The sequence below is a fragment of the Eurytemora carolleeae genome, unplaced genomic scaffold (assembly GCF_000591075.1).
Source record: "Eurytemora carolleeae unplaced genomic scaffold, Eaff_2.0 scaffold435, whole genome shotgun sequence".
Lineage (NCBI taxonomy): Eukaryota > Metazoa > Arthropoda > Copepoda > Calanoida > Temoridae > Eurytemora > Eurytemora carolleeae.
Genome location: NW_019396475.1, coordinates 95022 through 118958, shown reverse-complemented (window position 1 = coordinate 118958; position 23937 = coordinate 95022). Strand labels below are relative to the sequence as shown.

At 31.8% G+C, this 23937-nt stretch overlaps 1 protein-coding gene across 1 annotated transcript in view; it reads right to left on the bottom strand.

Moving 5' to 3' along the window:
- LOC111703951 (acrylyl-CoA reductase AcuI) overlaps window positions 1-22923 on the bottom strand; it is a gene marked incomplete in the record, with an annotated part of 24181 nt that extends 1258 nt beyond the window's left edge. Inside the window, 12 exon segments of the mRNA XM_023476049.1 lie at window positions 10513-10553; window positions 10618-10679; window positions 12761-12815; window positions 13511-13601; window positions 13916-14032; window positions 15048-15113; window positions 17213-17323; window positions 18119-18212; window positions 18899-18978; window positions 19358-19439; window positions 21052-21165; window positions 22813-22923. Of these exon segments, the coding sequence (XP_023331817.1) occupies window positions 10513-10553; window positions 10618-10679; window positions 12761-12815; window positions 13511-13601; window positions 13916-14032; window positions 15048-15113; window positions 17213-17323; window positions 18119-18212; window positions 18899-18978; window positions 19358-19439; window positions 21052-21165; window positions 22813-22898 (999 nt within the window).
- Between the last annotated feature and the right edge of the window lie 1014 nt (window positions 22924-23937).

The following is a 23937-nucleotide window of genomic DNA, read 5'->3' as shown; positions in this document are numbered from 1 at the left end:
TAAAAACTTCTATCTGAACACGTACATTCGAGAAATTAGCATTCCTAAAAACTTCTATCTGAACACGTACATTCAAGAAATTAGCATTCCTAAAAACTTTTATCTGAACACGTACATTCGAGAAATTAGCATTCATAAAAACTTTTATCTGAACACGTACCTTAGAGAAATTAGCATTCCTAAAAACTTTTATCTGAACACGTACATTCAAGAAATTAGCATTCCTAAAAACTTCTATCTGAACACGTACATTCGAGAAATTAGCATTCATAAAAACTTCTCTTTTTATGATTCTATATAATGTGGAATTTGCACAAAAAGAGAACCTATTTGTATTCCTAAGTTAACCAGTATTTTCTATTTTCTAGTTTCCCCAAACCCAGCACTGTAAATATCAAAGGAATTTCTCAAGAGATTCCAATAAATGGCTGAGAAAGGTTTGGCATGAAAAGTAAATAAGTTTGACTCTATACATGCCAGTTAAATGGACCAGTCTAAAAGGTTTCAATACAGCATTCGGAATAAGTCTCTTTAGAGTATTGACAGGATTCAATATATTCGAATTCTAAAAGCATAAAGGCTATTTTAAGCCATTGGTAATAGTTTTGTTTGTTAGAAATTAAGTCTTAGGAACGACTTAATAGAGGTAAAAAATGTCTACTTAAATCTGTTTTGAACACGCTCACTCGGTTCCATTCCACCAGACGGGTTAAATTAATCTATTTATAATTTATCCTGCTTGTCCCTGGAATTAAACTATTTACGTTTTACTTAAAAGTTTGTGCATAAATATCCGGTTTACTTGAGCATTAATTTCGTGTCTTGAGGTTTTAACAATTAACAAATAAGCAACCCATTTATTCTTATCTTGTTTATTTCAAATTTTGCAGAGTAATGTAATAAAAAACAGTAATAACTACCAACTTTATCCATTATATATCTGCTTAGTTTTCTTCTTTAAATTAATAATATTCAAACTTTACAAATATTTTTTTCTCAATATCCATATTGAGTCTGTTATTGAATTCTACAATAGCCTTTATTCTCTCCGACTGCATGAAGCCGAAAATCAGATTAGAGAACCGCCCTTGAAAATAATCAATCTTAAGATAGAAAAAAGGGAGATAACTCCAATAATTTTTACTTCAACAAAGATGTCAGTGGTAACCTTGTGCATCGAGCGTTTATCTCTTTATAAGGAGGGTCACTTGAAATGATGTCTTCTAAATGAGAAAAATCGTCTTTTTCTTGAAAAATACATTTTAAACTTGAGATGGCAAGGAAAATATAGTTTAGATTAACAAATCTTTATTTTCTCCCAACTAGGAACAAAAAGAGTTTTCTACGGATTAAATACAGAATCCTGTATCTGACAGTTTACAGGCAGAACATTTATCATATTTGCCTTAGTAACAGTATTTTATTATTTAGTCGAGACAATACTTTACATGACATTATATAGGGTATCCCACATCATATTGGATTGTGCAAACCTCTAAATTGGGGTTTTATTTTAGAAGTTTGAATCATTAAATAAAGTACCATTAATAAAATTTCATAAGTTATCATAAATTTGTTATGCAGAAATACGGGGTTTTTGAATATTATACAGACAGGACAAATCAAGGGTGTAATACAAGGAAAGTTAATTGCGGTCGTGTATACTCTGCGTACACATTGAAACCAGTTCTCTTTGGGTGGAATTTGTAAACAAGAATAGATGTATCAGAGTTCGTTAAGTATCCGAGGAGGTTAAAAGCATTAAATTTTGATAATTTTGATAATTCACATAATAGTTTCCTATGACCAGAATATTTCATTGATTTTTTTTATGTGAAAGATGGATCCCATGTCAGGCTTTGGCATCCGTCTTGTGTTTACATTACCGCCCAGAGACAGTACACTGCAGTACAAAAGATGTGTACACTTTTAAAATAACTTTCCTTGCATTACATCCTTGGGACAAAGTAGATCTGAACGAAATTGATCCAAAAAAATATTAATACATGGGACCGAATTTAATGAATTTGAAAGATGTTGCTGAACTTCCTTCCCCCAGTTGAACTACAATTGATTAACTATAAGTTTTCCATTTTAAAGTTTCATAAAAATCTATTGACGAAAAAACATGACACGCATTTTCCAATTGATAAAATATTTTTGCATTTCAATAAGTATCTATATTTATAGATATTTAAAACTAAAAATTAACCTTGCCAACTGAAGCTATGATTTTAAATAGTCAAATAAACATGAAACACAGCAATTGTGTTGTGTATACACTATACAGACCCGTTCCACTTAATAAGTTTTTTCTTGCTATTTGTAAATCATTTGCTTTATAACATCAAATGCATATGTCAAATTTCGTTAATGTCGTCTTCCTTGGCAAATCAAAAACCTTTAATGTCCCAAAAAACTAAAAGATAACATTAAGGTTGAACGTTTATGTCATATAGAATATATCCAAATGTTAATGTAACGTAACGTACAAAAACGTACATTTTACGTTACGTTACATTAACGTTGACATCTCTACTCGGCACTTAAGTCACTAGTATTATAAAATTTAAAAACTTCAAGATGAACCAGCCATAAAGATAATTGGTTGAATCACCTCTTCGTAGTTCAACTTTTGAAAATCATCAAATCTGGGACCAGACAAGTTTCTTTTTTTAAATTTTGCGATGCAATTGTAAGCAGAAAATTAGTAAGCACCTGCACAATCATGACATTTCGGTTTGCTAAGATGATCCAGCATATTAAGAATTAACACAATGATAGGCTTATTCAGAAATTTAATCATGATTAGTAATTTCAAACCATTACCCTGATAATGAATTTAAAGGGACTCCTTAAAATTCAGAAAAAAACACGATTAAAAATTGTCAATTTTAGATAGAAAAACAAGAATAACTTAATCATTTGTGTTCTGACAAAGACAACTCTTTCAATGGATGGTCCCTTGAAATAACGTAAATAGTCCCTTAAGATCCCTAATAGTGAATTTAATCTTCATCCAAAGAATTAATATGGTTCGATTAAATTCAAATTTGGTAGTTTTCAGAACATTCATAAATTAGAACTAGGGCTGGTCACGTTATGTACTTTTTAAAGCCTATTCAGTAAAACATCTTTTTAACTAAAAAAAATAACAGGTCTTTACTTTCATTAAATGAATTTCAATATTTTTTAAAACCTTTGTAACCTATACCCTATACTATTTTGACATATAATTTGTTTGTTTTTGTAAATGAATTTTTCGTTCATTTTCAATATTTTAGTTGGCTAACGGAACTTTTCCAGTTTTTATTTGCATTGATATCACAAAAGTATATTATATTTTATTCATGACAGAATAAATGTGAATTAAAGTTAGAAAATAAATATTCTATATTAAATGTTTTATTTCCTGAAATAATTTCTAATGTGTAGAAAACTTACAATTTAAGAATTCAAATCTAGAAAATATGGTTAAAATAGTTAAATATTTTTCTTCAACAAGAATAATTCAAAAATTTTATCTTGTTTTTGTCAAACTGTTCAGTGTAATGTAATAAAGACAGCAATAACCACCCAACTTTATCCATTATTTTTCTTATTAATCCTCTCTTTTTGCAGATACTGTATAGTTACTTTTGACAACAATTACTGATACGATCCTATATCGATTGGACTAATATCCGATTGCCCAAACAAGTGATTTTTAGTAGGGTGACACAACCCGTGCAAAATTCGAAGCTGCAAGTTGATATTAATTTTAACTTACCCATGGTTACTCTACCACAATGTAAAGAGAACACTGAGTAAAGATGTTTTATGTAAAACAAAATAAGTTTTGCAACTGTAAAGTTTTTTTGTTTAAAAAAAAATCTATTTATTTTGTCTGGCATTACTTTCTTGATTAATTTAGAGCATTTAGATCCTTTTAACCCCAGCGTTCACAAAACAAGGGCTATTACCGCACTATTCTCACACTGCAGAAAAGACAGTTTCAAGAAAAAAAAATTCATAAAATTTGACCCCCCCCCCTCTTCCTCACTAAGTAATTTTAAAAACATTCAAATGATCTTGTGTCAGAAATGTGAAATTTATTGTTTCTAATTAAAAAATATTGCACATTGTTGCAGCTAACAAAACTAACAAAACTTTGTTTTAATTAACCCTGTTCCGACCAAGAGGGGGGGGGGTGTATGTATATATATAAGCTAGGATGCTCAAAATTGATGGCTTTTCTAACTAACACATGCCCCTCAAGTGAGGATCAGAATGCCCGAGTTTTTAGGCATCCTGCCTGAATTCCTTATTTTGCCTATTTCAGGTTTGATCTATAATTAGGCCAATTTCAAAATTTTATAGCTCTTTAGAAGTCTTTAACAAAAAGAAAAAGACATTTTTAAAGGGAGTTTTAGTTTTTTTTAAATACACATTTAGGTTTTAAAATTTTGCAATACTTTTACATATTTCAATTACCTAGGACAAGAGCTTTTCAAAAATGTATTTTTGTGGCATTTCGAACTTTTTTTGCTAAATAACTAGATTTCACAATAAACATTTATATGTTTGCAGATAATTAAGGTCGAGTCCAAAAACCGTTTTCACAATAAGAAAAATGGCTATTATATATAAGAAAAAGTCAAAATACACTTATTCCAGGGTGTGATAAGAAAAAATTAACTTCAGTATCAGGTACAAGTGCAGTTTTTAAATGAAAAAGAAAAAAAGGATAAGAATTTTTTTTTCCTAAAAGAAATTTATTTCAAAATAAATGTATTTTCCAACCTGATCTTCTAGTTCTCAGTATTTCTAAAATAACGAGGTTTCTCGACATGAATTTTAATTCTCTGCATCAAGAAAGATGGTTTTACACTTGAGGCAGGAATACGATTTGCTTAAACCAACAGAAAGTAAACAATATTACAAATAACAGATGTTGGACTTAATTAATAAATATATAATAAACTTTGTACTTCAGGCTATTTATAAATTCCAAACTAAGCAGAGGTGGAAATTAATGTAGCAGTTCAATTTGAACCAATTAAAAAGATGCTGGAGAGCCAAATAAACTATCTTTTAATAGTATAACCGCTGGTTGCATCCAGATTTCAATTATTATTATAATCTTAGTTATATGCACGTTTAATAAGCAGCTATAAAATATATAAAAAAATATTATTATTAATTTTATATAAAAAAGAAAATATCAATATTAATTATCTAAATAAACCTTTGTGTACTGTTTTACATTAACCAGAATGTACTGTACTATGGATGTACTGTCAATAGCTTTAATTAAGATACTTACATAAAGTGACACACATGTCTACTGTCTAGTAGGGATGGGCATTCTTTTCATTTTGAAATGAAAAAATAATCATAAACACTTATATACCTATGATAATAAGGTACCTAATTTTTCATTAAAAATGTCTTAAATCAGTATTATTGTTTTTTTAATTGAATAATTTTTCTATGTAGAAATTTTACTATTCTATTTTTTTTTTCGTTTTGAAAAAAACATGGCAAGCTATTAATGCAAGAATATTATATAGCAAGCTAAGCAAGAAATAAACCCTTTTAAATAGAAGACATGCTACACAACTGTAAATCCTTACTACAACTGTCCATAGAAACATACAATATAAAAAAAAATTTAAATAGCAAAATTATCCTGAATTGTTCAAGCAAACAAACAAAGAAAATACACAAGATTCAAAATATAATTGGTATGAAAGTTTATTTTTATATGTTGGACTGTTGGGTTGTTTAAGTAAAATTTAATTTTTTAAAAATAAAACCTAATATAAAGATCTTTATAAATAAATGCAATACATTTAAAGCAATTTATAAAACTACGAACGAATTTAACCAAAATATCAAAAAATAATAAAAATAATAAACGATTAATTCTAGCTATAGCATATATATCCCTCCATTTCAGAGACCCCCGTCCCTCCCTTCAAGCCCCCAAAAATTCTATTGTATGCTAAGAGAAGTTTTAAACCTGCATAGACTGAGAGAAATGAAATGAATTTTACTAGTTCCAGGCGGAAAATTATTCTGTGTATTTATTCTAATTTCTAATTCACTGTATGTAGTCTCCCCTCCCCTTTCCCTCTTTTCTCTCTCTTTAAAATCTAAAATAATTCGGAGACTATGTTTGACTTTAACCTTCAACAAGCTATACGGGGATTTGCCTTCAGTTGGTTCGTGCTTGGGTTTTCTTTTTTGCCTTTAGTTTCTTCCGCTATTAAATTTGGCATAGAAAACACGTGCAAATGTTTCTAAATTGTTTATACTGAGCTGAAAACTTTAGAATGGGATTTCATTAATCCCGATTACTTAATCTGAGTATTTAATAGACACACTTATTATTTTCTTATTAATCCTCTCTTTTTGCAGATACCCCTACTGTATAGTTACTTTTGATAACAATTACTGATACGATCCTATATCGATTGGACTAATATCCGATTGAACTAAAGTCAGCTGTTCACACGCGGGCTTTTAGAGTATTTAAACCAATATAAATTTAATGATGTTAATATTAACCTATTGAAAAACATATTTTATCACATTTGAGGACTATAGTCATTTTGAACGTTAGTCTTAATAAACATTAATCCTAAACTTGCGTTTATTCAATCGATCTTTAGTTCAATTGATATGACACAATCAACACCAGAAATGCACAAAAAATAAAACCCGGTTTTTCAAAGATGAGCGCATCTTAACATGACACGCTGATTGGTTGAATTTTAAACTTCTTTCTTGGATATCGAATGCCTATTAACCTAATCTCGGGACTAGTAAAACCAGGAGATCAAGCATTGATCTCGATATCCACCATTCTAAACTGACTTCAGTTTACCGATCTATAATTATGCTATAATAATGCCTGATGTATTAACGTTAATTACCCTAATTACTTGTTTGAATTATGAGCCAAGTCTTCTCCCCCCCCCCTTTTTGTCAATACCCTTTCGACCCCTCCTACTTGAAGGCCTTAATTGTTCCTGCGAACTAGGCCTCCCCTCCCTTTGTATCTATACCCTTTTTACCCCCCTTTTCTAGAAGGCCCTAATTGCCCCTACGAACCGGCCAGGCCTCCCTTTTTGTCTCTACCCTTTTTACCCCCTTTTCTAGAAGGCCCTAATTACCCCTACGAACCAAGCCTCCCCTCCTTTTTTGTCCTCAGCGCAGATACCCTTTTCCCCCACTTTTCAAACCCTATATAAAGGCCCCTTCGACCACCGCCAGATCAGTGTGTGATCCAATTTTCAGCCGGAAATTTAATGATAGCTCATTCAAAATCAAGGGTAAATCTTTTATATCTTTAATTTTCCCCCTCCCTACCCCCTTTTGGACTCTTAGTTTTTTTTATTGTATTGTTATGTTCATGAAAGGTATCTATTTAGATTTAGTGTATTAAAAACTTTTTAAGCTTTTCACTATGTTATCACCACCAAATTGTATTTAATAAATAAGTAAAGTATTATTTCTTAACTTTTATAGGCTAGGTACCAGGTAGTCTTGCGTATAGGACGTTTTTTTGATTTCAGAATTTCGTAAACTTTATTAGATTGAACTATCCTTACAAAATAGTTTAAATATCAATATAACCAGTGGCTTAAAAATGAACATATTGTGACGGAAGATGATCAATGTGTTTTAGTAAGAACAGAAGGTGGCGGATAGATTTAAGCAAGCTGATTCAAGACTTTCCACGTTCTAAGAACATATATATAGTTTTTTAGAGTTAGTCAATAAACTTTAAACGTTGAACTTTGGCGTTATTTGAGCTAAATTGGTGACCGTAATGTTATTTTCCAATAGCTCACGGCAGAAGTATTTTTTTCCACTATAGAAGTGTTAAGCTACACGCTCAAGTGATAATGCCTAAAATCGGTGAAAATGTTAAGCTTTTTGGACCTTCTGCGCATGGTGTCCGTCAAAGTGCCTGCGTTTTGGCCATTGTATTGATAACATTTCCTACCCCTGTACTAAAACACAATAAGAATCATTAATTGGCCGCATGAAAAATCAATAACAAATATAAGATTAATTATTCTGCAAGAAAATCGTAAAAAAATTAAAGAATAATCTTAATTTTAATGACTATGAGTTGAAAAAATTTAAGCTTAGAAAAAAACTGGATAATTTTCACCTGAAGGTCCTTTCTATTCCAACCTAATTACTAGTTTCCCATATATATTTTAAGATTTCAAAGCTACAAAGCACTCATTTCTAATTTCAGTCCTGAAGAAGACTTAATAGAATCTGGAATCCAAAACTGTCAAATTGAGTCTCAATTTAATTGTCGGCACCTGTGCACTAAAAGAGAATCTGTGTAAGAAAGTCCCGGGAAAAAAGTTTCTGGAAAAAAACCTAGAAATAAAAACTGTGGAAAAAAGTCCGAATTTTAACAAGTCCTTGGAAAAAATGTCACTGGAAATAAAGTCCTGTGTTTTGGATTCCTGGGACTTTTTTCATAAAATAGTATGGGGGCTGCCAATAAAGTCTCAGGAAATAAGATCCCAGGAAAAAAAGTCCTGAAGAAAATAAATCCGAGGAAAAGAAAAACCTAGAATTGTGAATCATGCATTTTCACTTGTTAGAGGACTTTTTTGTATAAAATCATACTGGAGCCAGAAAAAAAGTCCTAGAAAATAAAGTCTCGAATTGGTAGGACTTTATTTCTACAGGACTTTTTAAGTGTGAAATTTTAGGACTTTTTTCCCGGAAACTGCACTAAGATATGGAAGACAACTCTAAAAAATCGAATTTTTTAGACAGGCTCCAGTGTTGCAACACCCTGGCCTTGGTTTCACACTAAAGACTCTCTGTACTCCTAGGCATATTCATTTTTTAAACTCAACGCGTACCTTTAAAGCGTTATTGGCAAACGCAAAATACTGCTCGATATTTGCGTAAGAGCGTACACATCTTGGTTTGCAGTGTTTCATATGAACCAAAAAAAAGCTGGTTAAATTAAAACTAGAATAGGATAAAAATATACCAGGTTGAACAATAACAGCCTTAAACCTGAGGATATAAATATCAAATAACGGAAACCATTTTCCCCCGCATTCATGCATTTTCTAATAAAAACTAAATAGAAAGAAATATGACGCAATAAAAGCCGTAATAATTTCAGACCAAGCCATGTTATATTTAGGACTGAAACCATACGCCAGCAAAAACTAAACTTACAATGTGTCCCAATAAACAAAAAAATTATGAAGGAATAAATATTTAGGAAAATTATATGCAATGCTTCCCGGCCCACACTCCCCTCAACTATCTATATATCTTAACCCTACCTATTCTTGAACATATAAAGGGGGGGGGGGTGGTAGAGTTCTTCTATCAATTTACAATAACACCCGTTCAGATTTCCGACCCCATTATTTTTGTACTGTCCCATACCAAAAAAAATACCTTGCGCATTTATTACTTTGTATTTTATTATGATATTATTTTATGTTCCAAACAAAAAAAAAAAAAAAAAAAAAAAAAGTCTGATTTTTTTTTTGATGTACTGATAACGTATCACGTAAACAGTAAAAAAAAATTAAATCCTATCAATCCCTAGTTGTCAAACAGTGCGGTTACTGGATCCGCCCAGGAAACAAATGGATCCGGATTCAGGCCATGACCAATGACCATTTCTTTAAGATTTACTAATTTTTTAAACAAAAGAATAATTTCAAATGATATTTCTTTTTTTCGCTTATTTTCATGTCAAAACTTGATGATCCATTCAAAAAAAAAAAAAAATTAATAATCGCTCTTTTAGCAGACTTGATTTGGGTTGAGGGGAAAACGCCTTTTTAGTTTTTGGTTGATATTTTTCCGCCTGGATCCGACTCCAGGAAACCAAGATGTTGCACGGATCCGGATTCTAAGAACTGTTTTCAAGAAATTATAATTTCTTTTGGACATATTGTATCTGCATCATAAAGTATACACGGACCATTAAAGGAGAAGAATATAAAACCATCAGGATATATAACCTTACAACCTTATAGTATTATTCATGCCTACTCAGCATATTTGATCATTATACGAAACGAGGATTTTTTAGGTCAACTTTCCAGGGTTAAGGGACTTGAAAAGGTTTTAGGGCTGTTAAAAATTTCAAGTGGCGCTTTATTAAAAAAGTCACAGTTCCGATTCTACAGTGAGCTTTAACAGTAAGCAAAAAATGTCTGTATTCTTAATATTTTTATTTGAAAATTAATAATTTAAATTGAGGATTCAGCAGTGACAATATTTTTATTATTTCTTTCTTTTTCAATTTACTTTATTATACTCACTGGACCTTACGATAAAGTCGAAAGCAGCATAAAATTGAAATTTTTATTTCAAATTTTAAGGTAAAATCTCAGCTAATTCTTAACTCTATTTTACATATTTAATATATTCGAATACAGTCGCGTACAAAAATAGAAAATAAAACTGGTCAACTGAAAGATATCCTATATTTTAAGGTGGACAATAGTTTTTTACCTTCAGCATTTGCATTCCAAGCTCAGGAAGAGCGGCCAAACCTAAAAAAATGTTTTAAAAAATTGACCGAATAAATTAAAATTTAAATAGTTTTTTTAAACTCACCAACTGTCTGCCCTTCTCCTGATACAAGAGCAAGCTTATCAGAAGTCAGTAGCGGACTAAACCTAGAGTAGTAAACCTAGAGGAGTAAAGCTAGAGGAGTAACCCTAGAGGAGTAACCCTAGAGGAGTAAACCTAGAGGAGTAAAAGTAAACCTAGGAGTGAACCTAGAGGAGTAAACCTAGAGGAGTAAACCTAGAGTAGTAAACCTTAAGTAGTAAACCTTGAGTAGTACACCTAGAGTAGTAAACCTAGAGGAGTAAACCTAGAGGAGTAAACCTAGAGGAGTAAACCTAGAGGAGTAAACCTAGAGGAGTAAACCTAGAGGAGTAAACCTAGAGGAGTAAACCTTGAGGAGTAAACCTAGATAGTAAACCTAGAGTATTAAACCTCAAGTAGTAAATCTTGAGTAGTCAAGCTAGAGTAGTAAACTCAGAATAGTAATTTTAGAGCACTAAACCTAGAGTAGTAAACCTAGAGGAGTAAACCTAGAGTAGTAAACCTAGAGTAGTAAACCTGGAGTAGTGAATCCAGAGTAGTACACATGGAGGTAAACCTAAAGTAGGAAACCTAGAGTAGTAAACCTAGAGTAGTAAACCTAAACCTAGAGTAGTAAACCTAGAGTAGTAAACCTATAGTATATCTAGAGTAGCAAACCTAGAGTAGCAAACCTAGAGTAGCAAAGCTTGTGAACCTAAGGTAGTAGACCAAGAGTAGCAAATCTAGTGAACGTAAAGTAGTAAACCTAGAGTAGTAAACCTAGAGGAGTAAAGCTAGAGGAGTAAACCTAGAGGAGTAAAAGTAAACCTAGAGGAGTAAACCTAGAGGAGTAAACCTAGAGGAGTAAAAGTAAACCTAGAGGAGTAAACCTAGAGGAGTAAACCTAGAGGAGTAAACCTAGAGGAGTAAACCTAGAGTAGTAAACCTAAAGTAGTAAGCCTCGAGTAGTACACCTCGAGTAGTAAACCTAGAGGAGTAAAGCTAGAGGAGTAAAGCTAGAGGAGTAAACCTAGAGGAGTAAACCTAGAGTAGTAAACCTAGAGTAGTAAACCTAGAGGAGTAAACCTAGAGGAGTAAACCTAGAGGAGTAAAGCTAAAGGAGTAAACCTAGAGGAGTAAACCTAGAGTAGTAAACCTAGAGTAGTAAACCTGGAGTATTAAGCCTCAAGTAGTAAATCTTGAGTTGTCAAGCTAGAGTAGTAAACTCAGAATAGTAATTCTAGAGCACTAAACCTAGAGTAGTAAACCTAGAGTATTAAGCCTCAAGTAGTAAATCTTGAGTTGTCAAGCTAGAGTAGTAAACTCAGAATAGTAATTCTAGAGCACTAAACCTAGAGTAGTAAACCTAGAGGAGTAAACCTAGAGGAGTAAAACCTAGAGTAGTAAAACCTAGAGTAGTAAACCTGGAGTAGTGAATCCAGAGTAGTACACATGGAGAAATAAACCTAAAGTAGGAAACCTAGAGTAGTAAACCTAGAGTAGTAAACCTAGAGTAGTAAACCTAGAGTAGTAAACCTAGAGTAGTAAACCTAGAGTAGTATATCTAGAGTAGCAAACCTAGAGTAGCAAACCTAGAGTAGCAAACCTAGAGTAGCAAACCTAGAGTAGCAAAGCTTGTAAACCTAAGGTAGTAGACCTAAAGTAGCAAATCTAGTGAACGTAAAGTAGTAAACCTAGAGTAGCAAACGTAGTGAACCTGAAGTGGTAAACCTAGAGTAGCAAACGTAGTGAACCTAAAGTAGTAAACCTAGAGTAGCAAACCTAGTGAACCTAAAGTAGTAAACCTAGTAGTAAAACAAGTAAGCCTAGAAAACCTAGGACGTAGTAAACATACTAAATCGAGATTAACTAGATTTTGATTTCTGTAACAAAGGGTATTGATTCATTTAAAGGGAGCGTAATATAGTGTACACTGTATTAATCAGTATTAATCTTTACTTTCGACAAATCACTAGAATGGCATTTTGTTTTAAACCTAAACAGAAGTATAAGAAGTAAGTAAGACGAGTTGTAGCACCGAGTAGATTTTTAAATCAATTCTAATCTAGCCTATACCTCTTTCATTTATCGTAATCACTCCCTTTAAATCTTGATGAGAGACTAATTTCTTGTACCAGAGAAAACCTTTTTAATTACTATCTCCTACCTTTCATAAGCTGCCAATCTTTTTTCTGTCTTCAGGAACACAGATTCAATTCCAACTAAAAATATCAAGTAAACAATATTTTCTCCCCCCTCTCCCTTTATAAAGATAATCTTCCAATTTTTTTTCAAAAAAAATTTTAAAGATAAAATGTTTTAACTTATTGAGACGCAAAATGAGCCTAATAAAGAGGAACATATTTTCTTGACAAAAAAAATCATCCAAATTTTCCCCAATCCCCAATTTGAAAAAAAATGTCCTCAAATAAGATACAGTGATTTTTATTGATGTTTTTAATAGAAAAATATCAGAATTTATAAAAATATTGTATTATAAAGAAAGAATCAACTAGAAATTTGAATTTCAACTTTAATTTTTCTCCCAATCTTCAAAATTGTATGCACCTATTTAATGCATCCGCTGTACAGTGAACAGCGTAAACTACAGTACATAATCTACATATGTTTATACCTAGTGTAACTCCGCGAAGAATAAAAGGAGCAACAAGTATACACCCCTAGTATATGTAGCACTGTACATACAGTGTACAGTGTACGATGTAAACTACACTTATTTTTATACCTAAATAATGCATCCGCTCTATAGTGTACAGCGTAAACTACAGTACATATGTTTATACCTAATATAACTCCGTTTAGAATAAAATGAGCAACATGTTTATCCCTAGTTAATGTAACAACTGTACATACAGTGTACAGTGTACAGCGTGAACTACAGTACATTTGTCTATACCTAATGTAACTCCTCGAAGAATAAAAGGGGCAACTGTTGTATTAAGGGGCATTCCACCAGCCAATCCACACGCAGAAACTGCTCCTCCACTCTGGATTAACAAATAATTATATTTATAAAATTTTATTGTATTTTTAAAAAAATTAATTTTCTCAAAAAATTATAAACCTAAGCCTATGAAAATAGTTTAAACTAAAGAATTAAAAGTATTTAATAGATTGCTTATGTTATTTAAACAAAAATCAATGAATTTGAAAGTTAAATGAATTGTTTTTCATATGTGATGTACAAAAAGATGTTTTTAAGTTTTTTAATTGACGGTAAATGGACTGTCTTACAATACAATGAATCAAAACAAAATTTTAAGATCAATACTTTAATTTGTTTAGTAAAATTATTTCGTACCTTTGTTAGAGTGAGAACATTTGCTAATATCTTTCCTCCGCAGCTGTCAACACATCCAGCAAACCTTTCCTTGCCAAGAGGTTTAGGATCAACCTCAAACTCTGATCTTTCAAGAACCTTGATAATGATCATTAATATCCAATATCCTGGAACAACCTCAAACTCTGATCTTTCGAGAACCTAGAGAAAGATCAATAATATCGAAGAAAAGCTTCAAACTCTGATCTTTCAAGAACCTAGAGAAAGATCAATAATATCCAGGAATATCTACAAACTCTGATCTTTTAAGAACCTAGAAAAAGATCAATAATATCGAACAATAATTACAAACTCTGAGTTTCAAGAATCCAGAAAAAGATCAATAACTTCAGACTCTGAACTCTGATCTTTCATATAACTTTCTCTCTGTTTGTATTCAATAAACGGATTAAAACGGCTAAACCGAACGGGCCAAAGTTTGTTGTTTAATTTAGTAATATTTTTGAAAATGCACCAACTTAAAACAGTAAAATCCCAGATAAAATTGTTTTATTAGAGAACGACAAATATAATGGTGACTTCAAGGTTAAATTAAATGGCAAAATTTGAAGTCAAAACTTTTACTTCCCTTGAAGACTAGAACAAGAAAAACAAGACGAAAATTGGTTTTTTTCTGCTTCCATTCAAAAACTGTCTGAAGCTATCTGGGAAAAGGAATAAAAATCGATGAAACTTTATTTCTTTGGAATTTTATCAGTTCATGTTTCTAAATTAAAAGTTCCAACATAAACACAAAACAATATTGAGGAAAGGAAGTTTAAGAAAAAGACAATGTTTTTCAATCAAGAGTATAAACCTATTTTAATCACCCAACAAAGTTGTTTCATCAAATTTTTAGCGTAGGAAACTTTTTAATAATTCATAATTAAACTTAAGAGCAAGTCTTTGGGTTAGTGGAACTAGCTATTTTTTTTTTACTTTTTATTATTTTTAAATTAAGAATTTAAGAATTGTTTCTAATTATACAGAAATGTTTCACAGAAATTTTGCGCAGCTTGAATAAAAAACTTCGCAAAAAAGGCGCAGAGAGGGGAGGGGGGGGGGGTTGGATTTCCGGAAGAAAAAAATAGTTTTTTTATTGTTCTTTGTTTACCTGTGATGCACCGATAGATTTAAGATAATCTCCCTCAGCCTTTGCTTTACCAGACACAGCTATAACCTAGCATTGAAAAGATTGTTCATACCTCGCAAATTTTATTTTCATTTCGTTTTTTTTTCAACCGTTCAAAAAAGTTATTATCATTCGTTCTCGAATTATTGTTGATTTTACATATATCTATTTCGTTCGTTTTCTCAGTAAACGATCGTTAAGTAAATTAATATTATTTGCTCGATAAAATCGTTCGTTCAATAAAAACATGATAGTTTTATTTAAAGGTTTGTTGAAAAAATTGTTTGTTTTAAAAGTTTGTCTAAAAAATGTTTGTTTAGTAAAAATAAAACTATCGCTGTTGTTAAATCTTTTGGAAATTTTGTTCGTTCAGTAAAAAACTATTTTTTTAAAGGTTTATCGAAAGATTTAAAATAGTTTTTAAGTTCATTCTCTGCTATTGTGAAGGTAACTAATACGGATTATTTCAAAAGTTTTCCTCTATTTGTTAATCAACAGATGTTTGAAGCGTATAATCCAATTAGATTTATACCTACTCGGAAATAATATTTTTTCAGATTTTTATAGATTTTGGATCAAACAGTAAAGTAACCTGCACCCGGAAAATGGAAATAATATTATTGCGGGAATTAAATTAAGTAATGTTATACATACTCTTATATGATAAATATGTAGGCTATAAACTGAACATACTTATCGAGTAGGAGTGAAAAATGAAAAATAAAAAATGTATAATAATTGAAAATTCTATAAAAAGTTTTGTTATCTGCAGTTAGTGCTACTGCTATATATGGTTTATAGTCAACAATAAAAATTAATAAGAAACAACAAACAATCTTAAAATTTGTATAAACTTCTTGAAAGAGTCATGAAAATTGAAAAAAATAAGCATTTAAATTTCCGATACCAGATCATTATCTACCAGAAATTCAGCAAGTACGTCAAACCTCACAAGGTAATTAATTAACTTTATTGGAACATCTAGAATTTTAGAAACCAAACATGTCTTAAAAAAGATAAAAATGTACACTAGTCAGAATAATTCAGTGAACTAAATTTGTTTTCATGGTTGTACAACATATGTTTTTAGAGTAACAAAGTTCTTCAAAAGCAATGATTTTTTTAGTTTTATAATGATTTATACAGATACTGAACCTACTCTAGTATTAAAGTATACATATATCTTATAGCTGGTTAAGCTGAGAGTAGTAGGACAACAACAGACACTGAACTGAACTGAACAAATTATTTTGCAAAATTTCGCACTTTTTCACATAAATAAACAAATGAAAACCGCGAAAACAATACGAAATTTTGTAAAAATACTTTTCACGAAAATTTTCGCATTTTTCTCAAGCCAACGAAGTACAAAAATATGTGAATTCNATGAATGGGAAATTATCGCGAAACCATTTACCCTTTTCACTGGAAACCTTACAGAGGAATAGGACAGTAACAGACATTGAACCTACTTCAGCATTAAAATAGGCATATTCTTGCAGAGATAAGATCGAGTAGAACGGCAACAGATACTAAACCTACTACAGTATTAATCTATGCGTAATCGTACTCCATATCCTAATTGAGCGAGGAAAATGACTGATACTGAACATACTCCAGTATAATATATATCCTTGCTAGATCAGAAGTATGACTGATAATGAAACTACTCCAGTATATGAATATATATATATATATATATCCTACTTCATATCCTGGTATATATATTGTAAAAACTACCTCATATCCAAGCTGGGAGAGAAGTAGGACAGATACTGAACCTACACCAATATATATGTATATATTGTATAAACTACCACATATTTAAGCAGGGAGAGAAGTAGGACTGATACTGAACCTACACCAATATATACGTATATATAATGGATAAACTACCTCATATCCAAGCTAAGATAGGAGTAGGACTGATACTGAACCTACTCCAATATATATATATATATATATATGTATATATATTCTATAAACTACCTCATATCCAAGCTGGGAGAGAAGTAGGACAGATACTGATTCTACTCCAATATATACGTATATATAATGGATAAACTACCTCATACCCAAGCTGGGAGAGGAGTAGGACTGATACTGAACCTACTCCAATATATACGTGTATATAATGGATAAACTACCTCATATCCAAGCTGGGAGAGGAGTAGGACTGATACTGAACCAACACCTCCAGTAGCCCCAGTCACTAGAATAGGACCATCTCCAGGACTTAAACCTTGGTTCTCCAACCCCTTAAAAAACAAATTCATTTTGCTTTGCTTTTAAATGCTAAAATAGAATTGTCTCTGAAAAAAGTAAGCATGGTATTAAAGAAGCCTTTAGCATTAGTATTGATGGCATTGTAAACACAGTTTTTTAGCCATAATGTTTGTTTTAAATTGTTCTATATTCCTTTAGTGACATAAAGATAAACTGCTTTAATTACCAATGTGAAGTTAGGTAATTTTACAAGTTTTGTTTGATGTAATGAGATTGCTTAATCTCCTTACAAAAGAGGGCGTCCATTCCTATGTAGAAATGGACTAGTTCGTTTTATTTTCAATCGTTCAAAAAATTGATTTCCTTCGTTCTCAAAATTATCGTTCATTTTCCATCTATTTTGTTCGTTTTCTCACTAAAGCAGCGTTCAGTAAAATCGTTCGTTCAGTGTAATTGTACGTTTCTTAAAATTGTTCTTTCACTAAAAAATATAGTTTTTCCAAAACTTAGTTTGAAAAAATTATTTGTTCAGTAAAAAACTATTATTTTTTAAAAAGTTTGTACAAACAAATCGTTTGTTTAATAATAACCTGTCGTTCTGTAAAAAGTTTGTTCCAAAAAATCATTAGTTCAGTTTTTTCAAGTTTGTTTAAACAATCTTAAATTCATTTCATTTGTCTATCGTTTTTTTCTTTCTGTTATAGGTCAGCAAACTCTCACTCTTTAATAAATTTTTATCTCTAGAAGTTAATAGTTAAAGTACATCAAGTTTCTGAAAAGAGATTGTCTTTGATAAATTTAGAAATGTACCATAGTACATATGCTACCTGTACACAAAGCATAGCGGTGTACCCTGCAGTACCAATTTTAGCAGCACTCTCAGCGGTTAAGACTGAGGGTAAAGGAATAGCCCACTCTGATCTGTGAATACAAAAGTAATTTTACTTAAACTCTCTCTCAATTATTCTATCTTTTAATAACAAAAATGGATGATTTTAAACTTTTGATCAATTATGAGGCGAGCAATGAGCTGTTTTATGTTAAACGAAACTATCTGGACCCCCCCCCCCTGTGGTTTAAACATAACCTTCCAGAGCCCGCAATTTAAAAACTTGGAAAATAAGTCTCGGGTCCAAGCTGTCGTGGGGCCTTATTTACGGCTTGAGCTTTCGGATTCAAGCTGCATCTTATTTCCACAGAGTTGAGTTAAAAAAACCGGTTTCATATTTTATTTGACGGATGTTCATGGTAGGAATTGGCGCATTCCGGGTTTTTATGAGAGCAAGACTCAACATTGATCCTTATTCTCAACTAAACCCAACCAAGATCGGTTTTAATTTCATTGTTCCTAACTCCTTAAGTTGAGCCCAAGGTCTTGCAGCTGTCAAGCATGTGACACAAGCTGTCGTCAGAGTCTGGTCGAAGATTGGGTCTTAAAAGCGGGTTTAAGGAATTACGGCTCGAGTCGGAGTTTTTAAATTACGGAGCTTGCAGTCAAACTAAGAAAATGAGGAAATTAAGTCCAAAACTAAAATCATTGTCAAACTAAAAAAAAATCAAAAATAAGAAATACAGTTTTGAAAAGTAGCCTAAATGTTATGTATTACCTAAGCCTGGCTTCTCCTGCATATCCACCGTAATGATCAGTACCAATACCCCAACCATTCACAACTACATTCTGTCCAACCTACGTCAGAAAATATAATCATTTTTATTAAAACTCTAAAGTTTTCACCAAAAAAACAATTAATTTTGAAAAAAAATTGCCAAACCAAAACCTTTGCTGAGCCAAAAATAAATATTTTTCTATCTCGCAATTTATGATGAATTGTGGGTTCTCTGTGTTTTGGAGTTAATGCCAGAGACAAAGAGAAATTGAAAAAATTAAATTTTTTATTTACGATCTTCCCTGGACCTTGGTGCTCCTCACATGAGAGAATAAAGAGCACCACTGTGTAGAATTTTTCTACGGAGGTTCTCTTTAAATAACGTAGTACAATTTTTCAAATAATAAATATTTTGATATTTTGTATTCTTTGGAAGATCAAATATTTTCGTAAAATAACCTTTAAATTTGAAGATTTAGTTTCAAGTACAGAGCCAACTAGATCTATTCCGCCCACCATAGGAGGCTTCAAGCCAGGATACCTTGCAACAATAAATATATAAACTAGGCCCCTAAATGAATTTTTTGTCCGACAATTTCAATTTTTCAATTTTGTTTTTAAAGTCGCCAATTTAATCTCAGATTTTCTGTTTAACCTTTCTGTGGGTCATGTGATCGTGAGTTGCCATTAAAAAATGTCGGCCCAATCGGATTTTTTGGCGTTTAAGACACAAACAAACAAACAGACAGACGGGCCAAACTATTTCACATATTAATAACATATTCCACAACTTACTATGCCGCGGTAACCACCCAGATGTGAATATTCTTTAGAAAATTTGTGTAGATCATTTTCTTGTATTTGCCCTAAACATCTAGGGATACCTGGTTGAAATTTAAAATTTAATTATTGACAAGGGACCCACTACATATTACAATATGTAGGTTGCAGGTTTCAGAATATTCAATTATTTCTTGGCATCAATTTAACTTTACTCCACTAAAACGTTAATTATTTGAAATAAAAAATATTGATATATTAATTACTTCCAAATTCAGAAATTTTCTATATTTGGCTCGGATCGTTAAAAAATCAATTTTATTCCAAACAAATCATTCAGATATTACAACCTATAATCATCCATTTTTTTTGGCGCATTCGTATAAAGTTGATATTTAATAATACTTCTTTTTATTAAATATTTCGCTACAACTTGTTTTCACGACTATCGATGGATTTTCGAACATTACTGGAAAATATGAAAATGTTGTCTTCATTATCAAAAATCCTGGAAACAGGAATGAATGTTTTCAAAAGAATAAAAAGAAAATATCAAAAATAATAAAATCTATAAAAGGAAAAAAATAATAATTTTTTCATTATTTTAAAAATCTTTCCAAAAATAAAACAATTTTACGAAAGTTTAGATTTTTTTTAAAGAAGTGTTATCAGAAAATTTAATTTTCAAAGTAAAAAAAAAATATTTTTCTTAATATTTCTAGAAAAAACATAACTTTTAAACTTTGCAAAAAATATTTAACACAGATTGTGGAAACCAATGCAAATGCGCTTAAACAAACAGTTCGGATGAAAAGGGGTAGATAATCGTAGGATTTAACAATGATTATTGAAAGCTTCAGCTGTTGCAGGGTAGATAATCCAGCCTCTAGTTAGGGTGGATTTATGACTGATGAAACAGTACTTCTATAATCGTGCGACAAGTCTAAAACGTAGGAAAAACCTAGGATTTATTAACCGTAGGTTTATACTAGGATTAAGATACTCTTCTGATGAAGCGGTCTCTTATTAAAGAACCTTGGAAGCTTCAGAGGAACATAAAGGTTAATCCAGGGAGGTTTAACATAAGAAGATGGTGGGGGGGGGGGAGGGGTTAGTTTTTATTCTACTGTGGCATTTTAGGACAGCTAGCAGCATAGCAATATTACTAGTAAATGAACAGACCTATTAAGTCACAGTGAATGTAAACAAATCCTATCTTCCTCTCCCTATTTCTACTCCCGCTGGGTTAATCAAATGACGATTTGAAAATTTAAAATATTGATACAAATTATAAAGATTATATTTTCCTATTGTTTGAGGAGTCCAAAAAAATGTCAAATAATTAAAAAGTATTCTTTTTATTACTAACTTACTTTCCTGTGACGACCATGGCATCTTTATAGTTGAGAGTTGAATACTGGACTTTAACTAGAAGATCACAATCTCCAGGCTGCGCACGCACAGTTGAACAGCTGGGTAGGTCAGCTCTAAAAATACAATTATTTGAACTCTTTAACCCTTTAACAGATAAAAAATGAGAAAGATATTGTCGTTTTCCTAGCTAAGTATTAAATTCTGATAATTCTTCAATTGCTTTTTTGAAGTATAGATATGCACAAGTACCTTTTAACCCTATCCCTGCTTGGGTACTTGAAAACCAGGATATGCTGGGGGGGTTGGGTCAATTTTGCCCCCCCCCCTCTAAATCCCATGTTTGATGTCCAAATATGACAAATTATACATCATTTGAAAGCTCTTATGCTCTACTTTCAGAATCTGCAAACAAATTTGCAAATTTGCAAAAGCTTAATTTTTTGGAAAAATCAAGTTATATAGTAAAAATGTTTGCAAAAAAAATGATAAATAAATTTTTTTTTTAAAAGCCCTTGACCATGCCATTTTAAATATGCAACAATTTTTGCAAAATTTTAAATAACCTGATGTATAATTAAGAAAAATTAAAATTTGCAAATTTCTATGAAGGGTTATATACAAATAATTTGCAAAAATGTTCTCTGAAAAATTTGTGCAATCCATTTCCTTATGTCATAGGCTTTCCAAAAAGCTAAAAATTATCAAAAGTGAGTCAGAACAAAGATTTAGTTTAGTCATTCAGGCAGTGTGCCTGAGTACTCAGACAGTTAGTAAAAAAGCCCGGTTTTATGCCCTAAAGGGAGGGCTATGGGTATTTAGGAAAAGTCATAAAATTTCAACTGCCTGAGACCAATACTTTTTGAGTTATGAAAAAAAGCTAGAGGGGGGGGGGGTCAAATTGCCCCCCCCCAGCAGGCATAGGGTTAAAGAGAACTTACAATTTAAAATAATAAGTTTAAAAATTTTAAAACAATGCTAGATCAGACAAAGATTTTAAGAGATGCATCTTATGATGTTCAATGAGTGACACATCACTTTAGATTACGCCTGTTACAAGGTACAGTCCCTTTAAAAATATGTAATAACATCTATGTTTGTAATTTGACTTTATTTAATCTGTTTAGTTCGATGTATTCTTGCCTATTTTAAAAGTTTTCTTGACACCTCTGACTATTAAATCACATATTTTACTGCAGTAATAATTATAACAACACATTAGTTCGATCAATTTGTAAGACTACTACAGCAGGAGGGGATAGAAAGCCCCCCTGTAATCCTTAGAGCAGTTTTCACGAAGCCCTCCTGCAATCCTTAGAGCTGTTTTCACGAAGCCCCCCTGCAATCCTTAGAGCTGTTTTCACGAAGCCCCCCTGCAATCCTTAGAGCTGTTTTCACAAAGCCCCCCTGTAATCCTTAGAACTGTTTTCACAAAGCCCCCCTGTAATCCTTAGAGCTGTTTTCACAAAGCCCCCATGGAGCCCTTACGATACAAAAAGTGTTTAAGTACATTAGAGATGGCAGTTGTTAGAGTAGGGCCAAGGGCTTATTCAGGGAGGGGGAACTGGGCCTCACTTTCTGTAAGATCCATGTACAAAATTGATAGGAGGTGGGGCGGGGGGGGTCCAAAACTCGTTCTCTAGGAATATACCAAAAAATGAATTTGTTGAGTTAAATTCATGTGGATTAGTAATATGAACATTTCTGATAAGAGGCGAGTAATCAGCGATTTATAAATTATAAATTAGAATCTATAGATTAACCTGGTCAAGGTTTCAACCGATGCGGGGAATTTTCCTCTTGTAACAAGAGCTTGGAATTGTTGATAAACAGCACGAGGTAATTTCATTTTATCTAGGAAAAATTTAAATTTACATTTTTTACATTTTGACAGATATATATTTATATCTCTATGACGTGAAACATACTGGAAAGAGCTGTATTCACTCTTAAAACAAATTTAAAAGAACGTTTTTAACTCTCAAGTCTTGTTGAAGCGAGATATGGGCGACACTGGACTTAGAGTCTGTAGTGTTTTATCTTGTTTTTCAAGTATTGAATGTTTACACTGACCTCCTGGCCTTCTGAGCCCAAAACTTAAGACAGGGTATCGTCATGAAAACCAGTTTTAGAACCCAGGTTTCATGAATGGGGTTATGCAGTTTTGTGGATATCAATATTTGTGTTATGAAATATTACTTTATTTAGTTTTTTCATATTTTCCATTTTTTTAAAACCTTTTAAATCAAAATCTACACAAATGTTAAGATCCCAAAAACGAAACTCTGGAGTTTCGTTCAACGATACTCTTTTAAATTTCGGGCTCTGTGCATAGTCTATGCAGAGGTCACTGTGTACGTTCATGTGTACAGTTTAAGTTCACGGAGTACACAAACCGGAACATCTGATTTGTGATTTTTAAATTTCTTTCTGTGTTTAATAATTTCATTCTGTGAAGTTAATTTTTGAAGTAGCATCATTTAGAAAGGATATTTTAGTTAGTATTCTGCGTGGAATAGATAGTTTTTTTTTTATTAAGTTAACTTAATATTTTGGGAAGGGGGAACATGGGCTAGCCCCCCTGTCGGAAAAATTTTCAAAAAAAAACGCTCTTTTTAGGATTTGAATTAAAAAAACAGCATTTGTGAATTGTTGAAGGGTTGGCTCTGTGCTTAATATACGAGATTCTTACAATATCTGCATGGCGTGTTCTGTGTTTAAATAAATATACTTCCAACAGCTTTAAAATGAACGATTAAGTAAATTAATTATACATCTGCGCGGAGCGACAAAAATAATGATTCTTTCAGTGTCTTTTCATGTATTTCTTAGCGTCATGGCTCCGTGATATGGTAATTTCCTAGAGAACGATTTTTGGACCCCCCCAG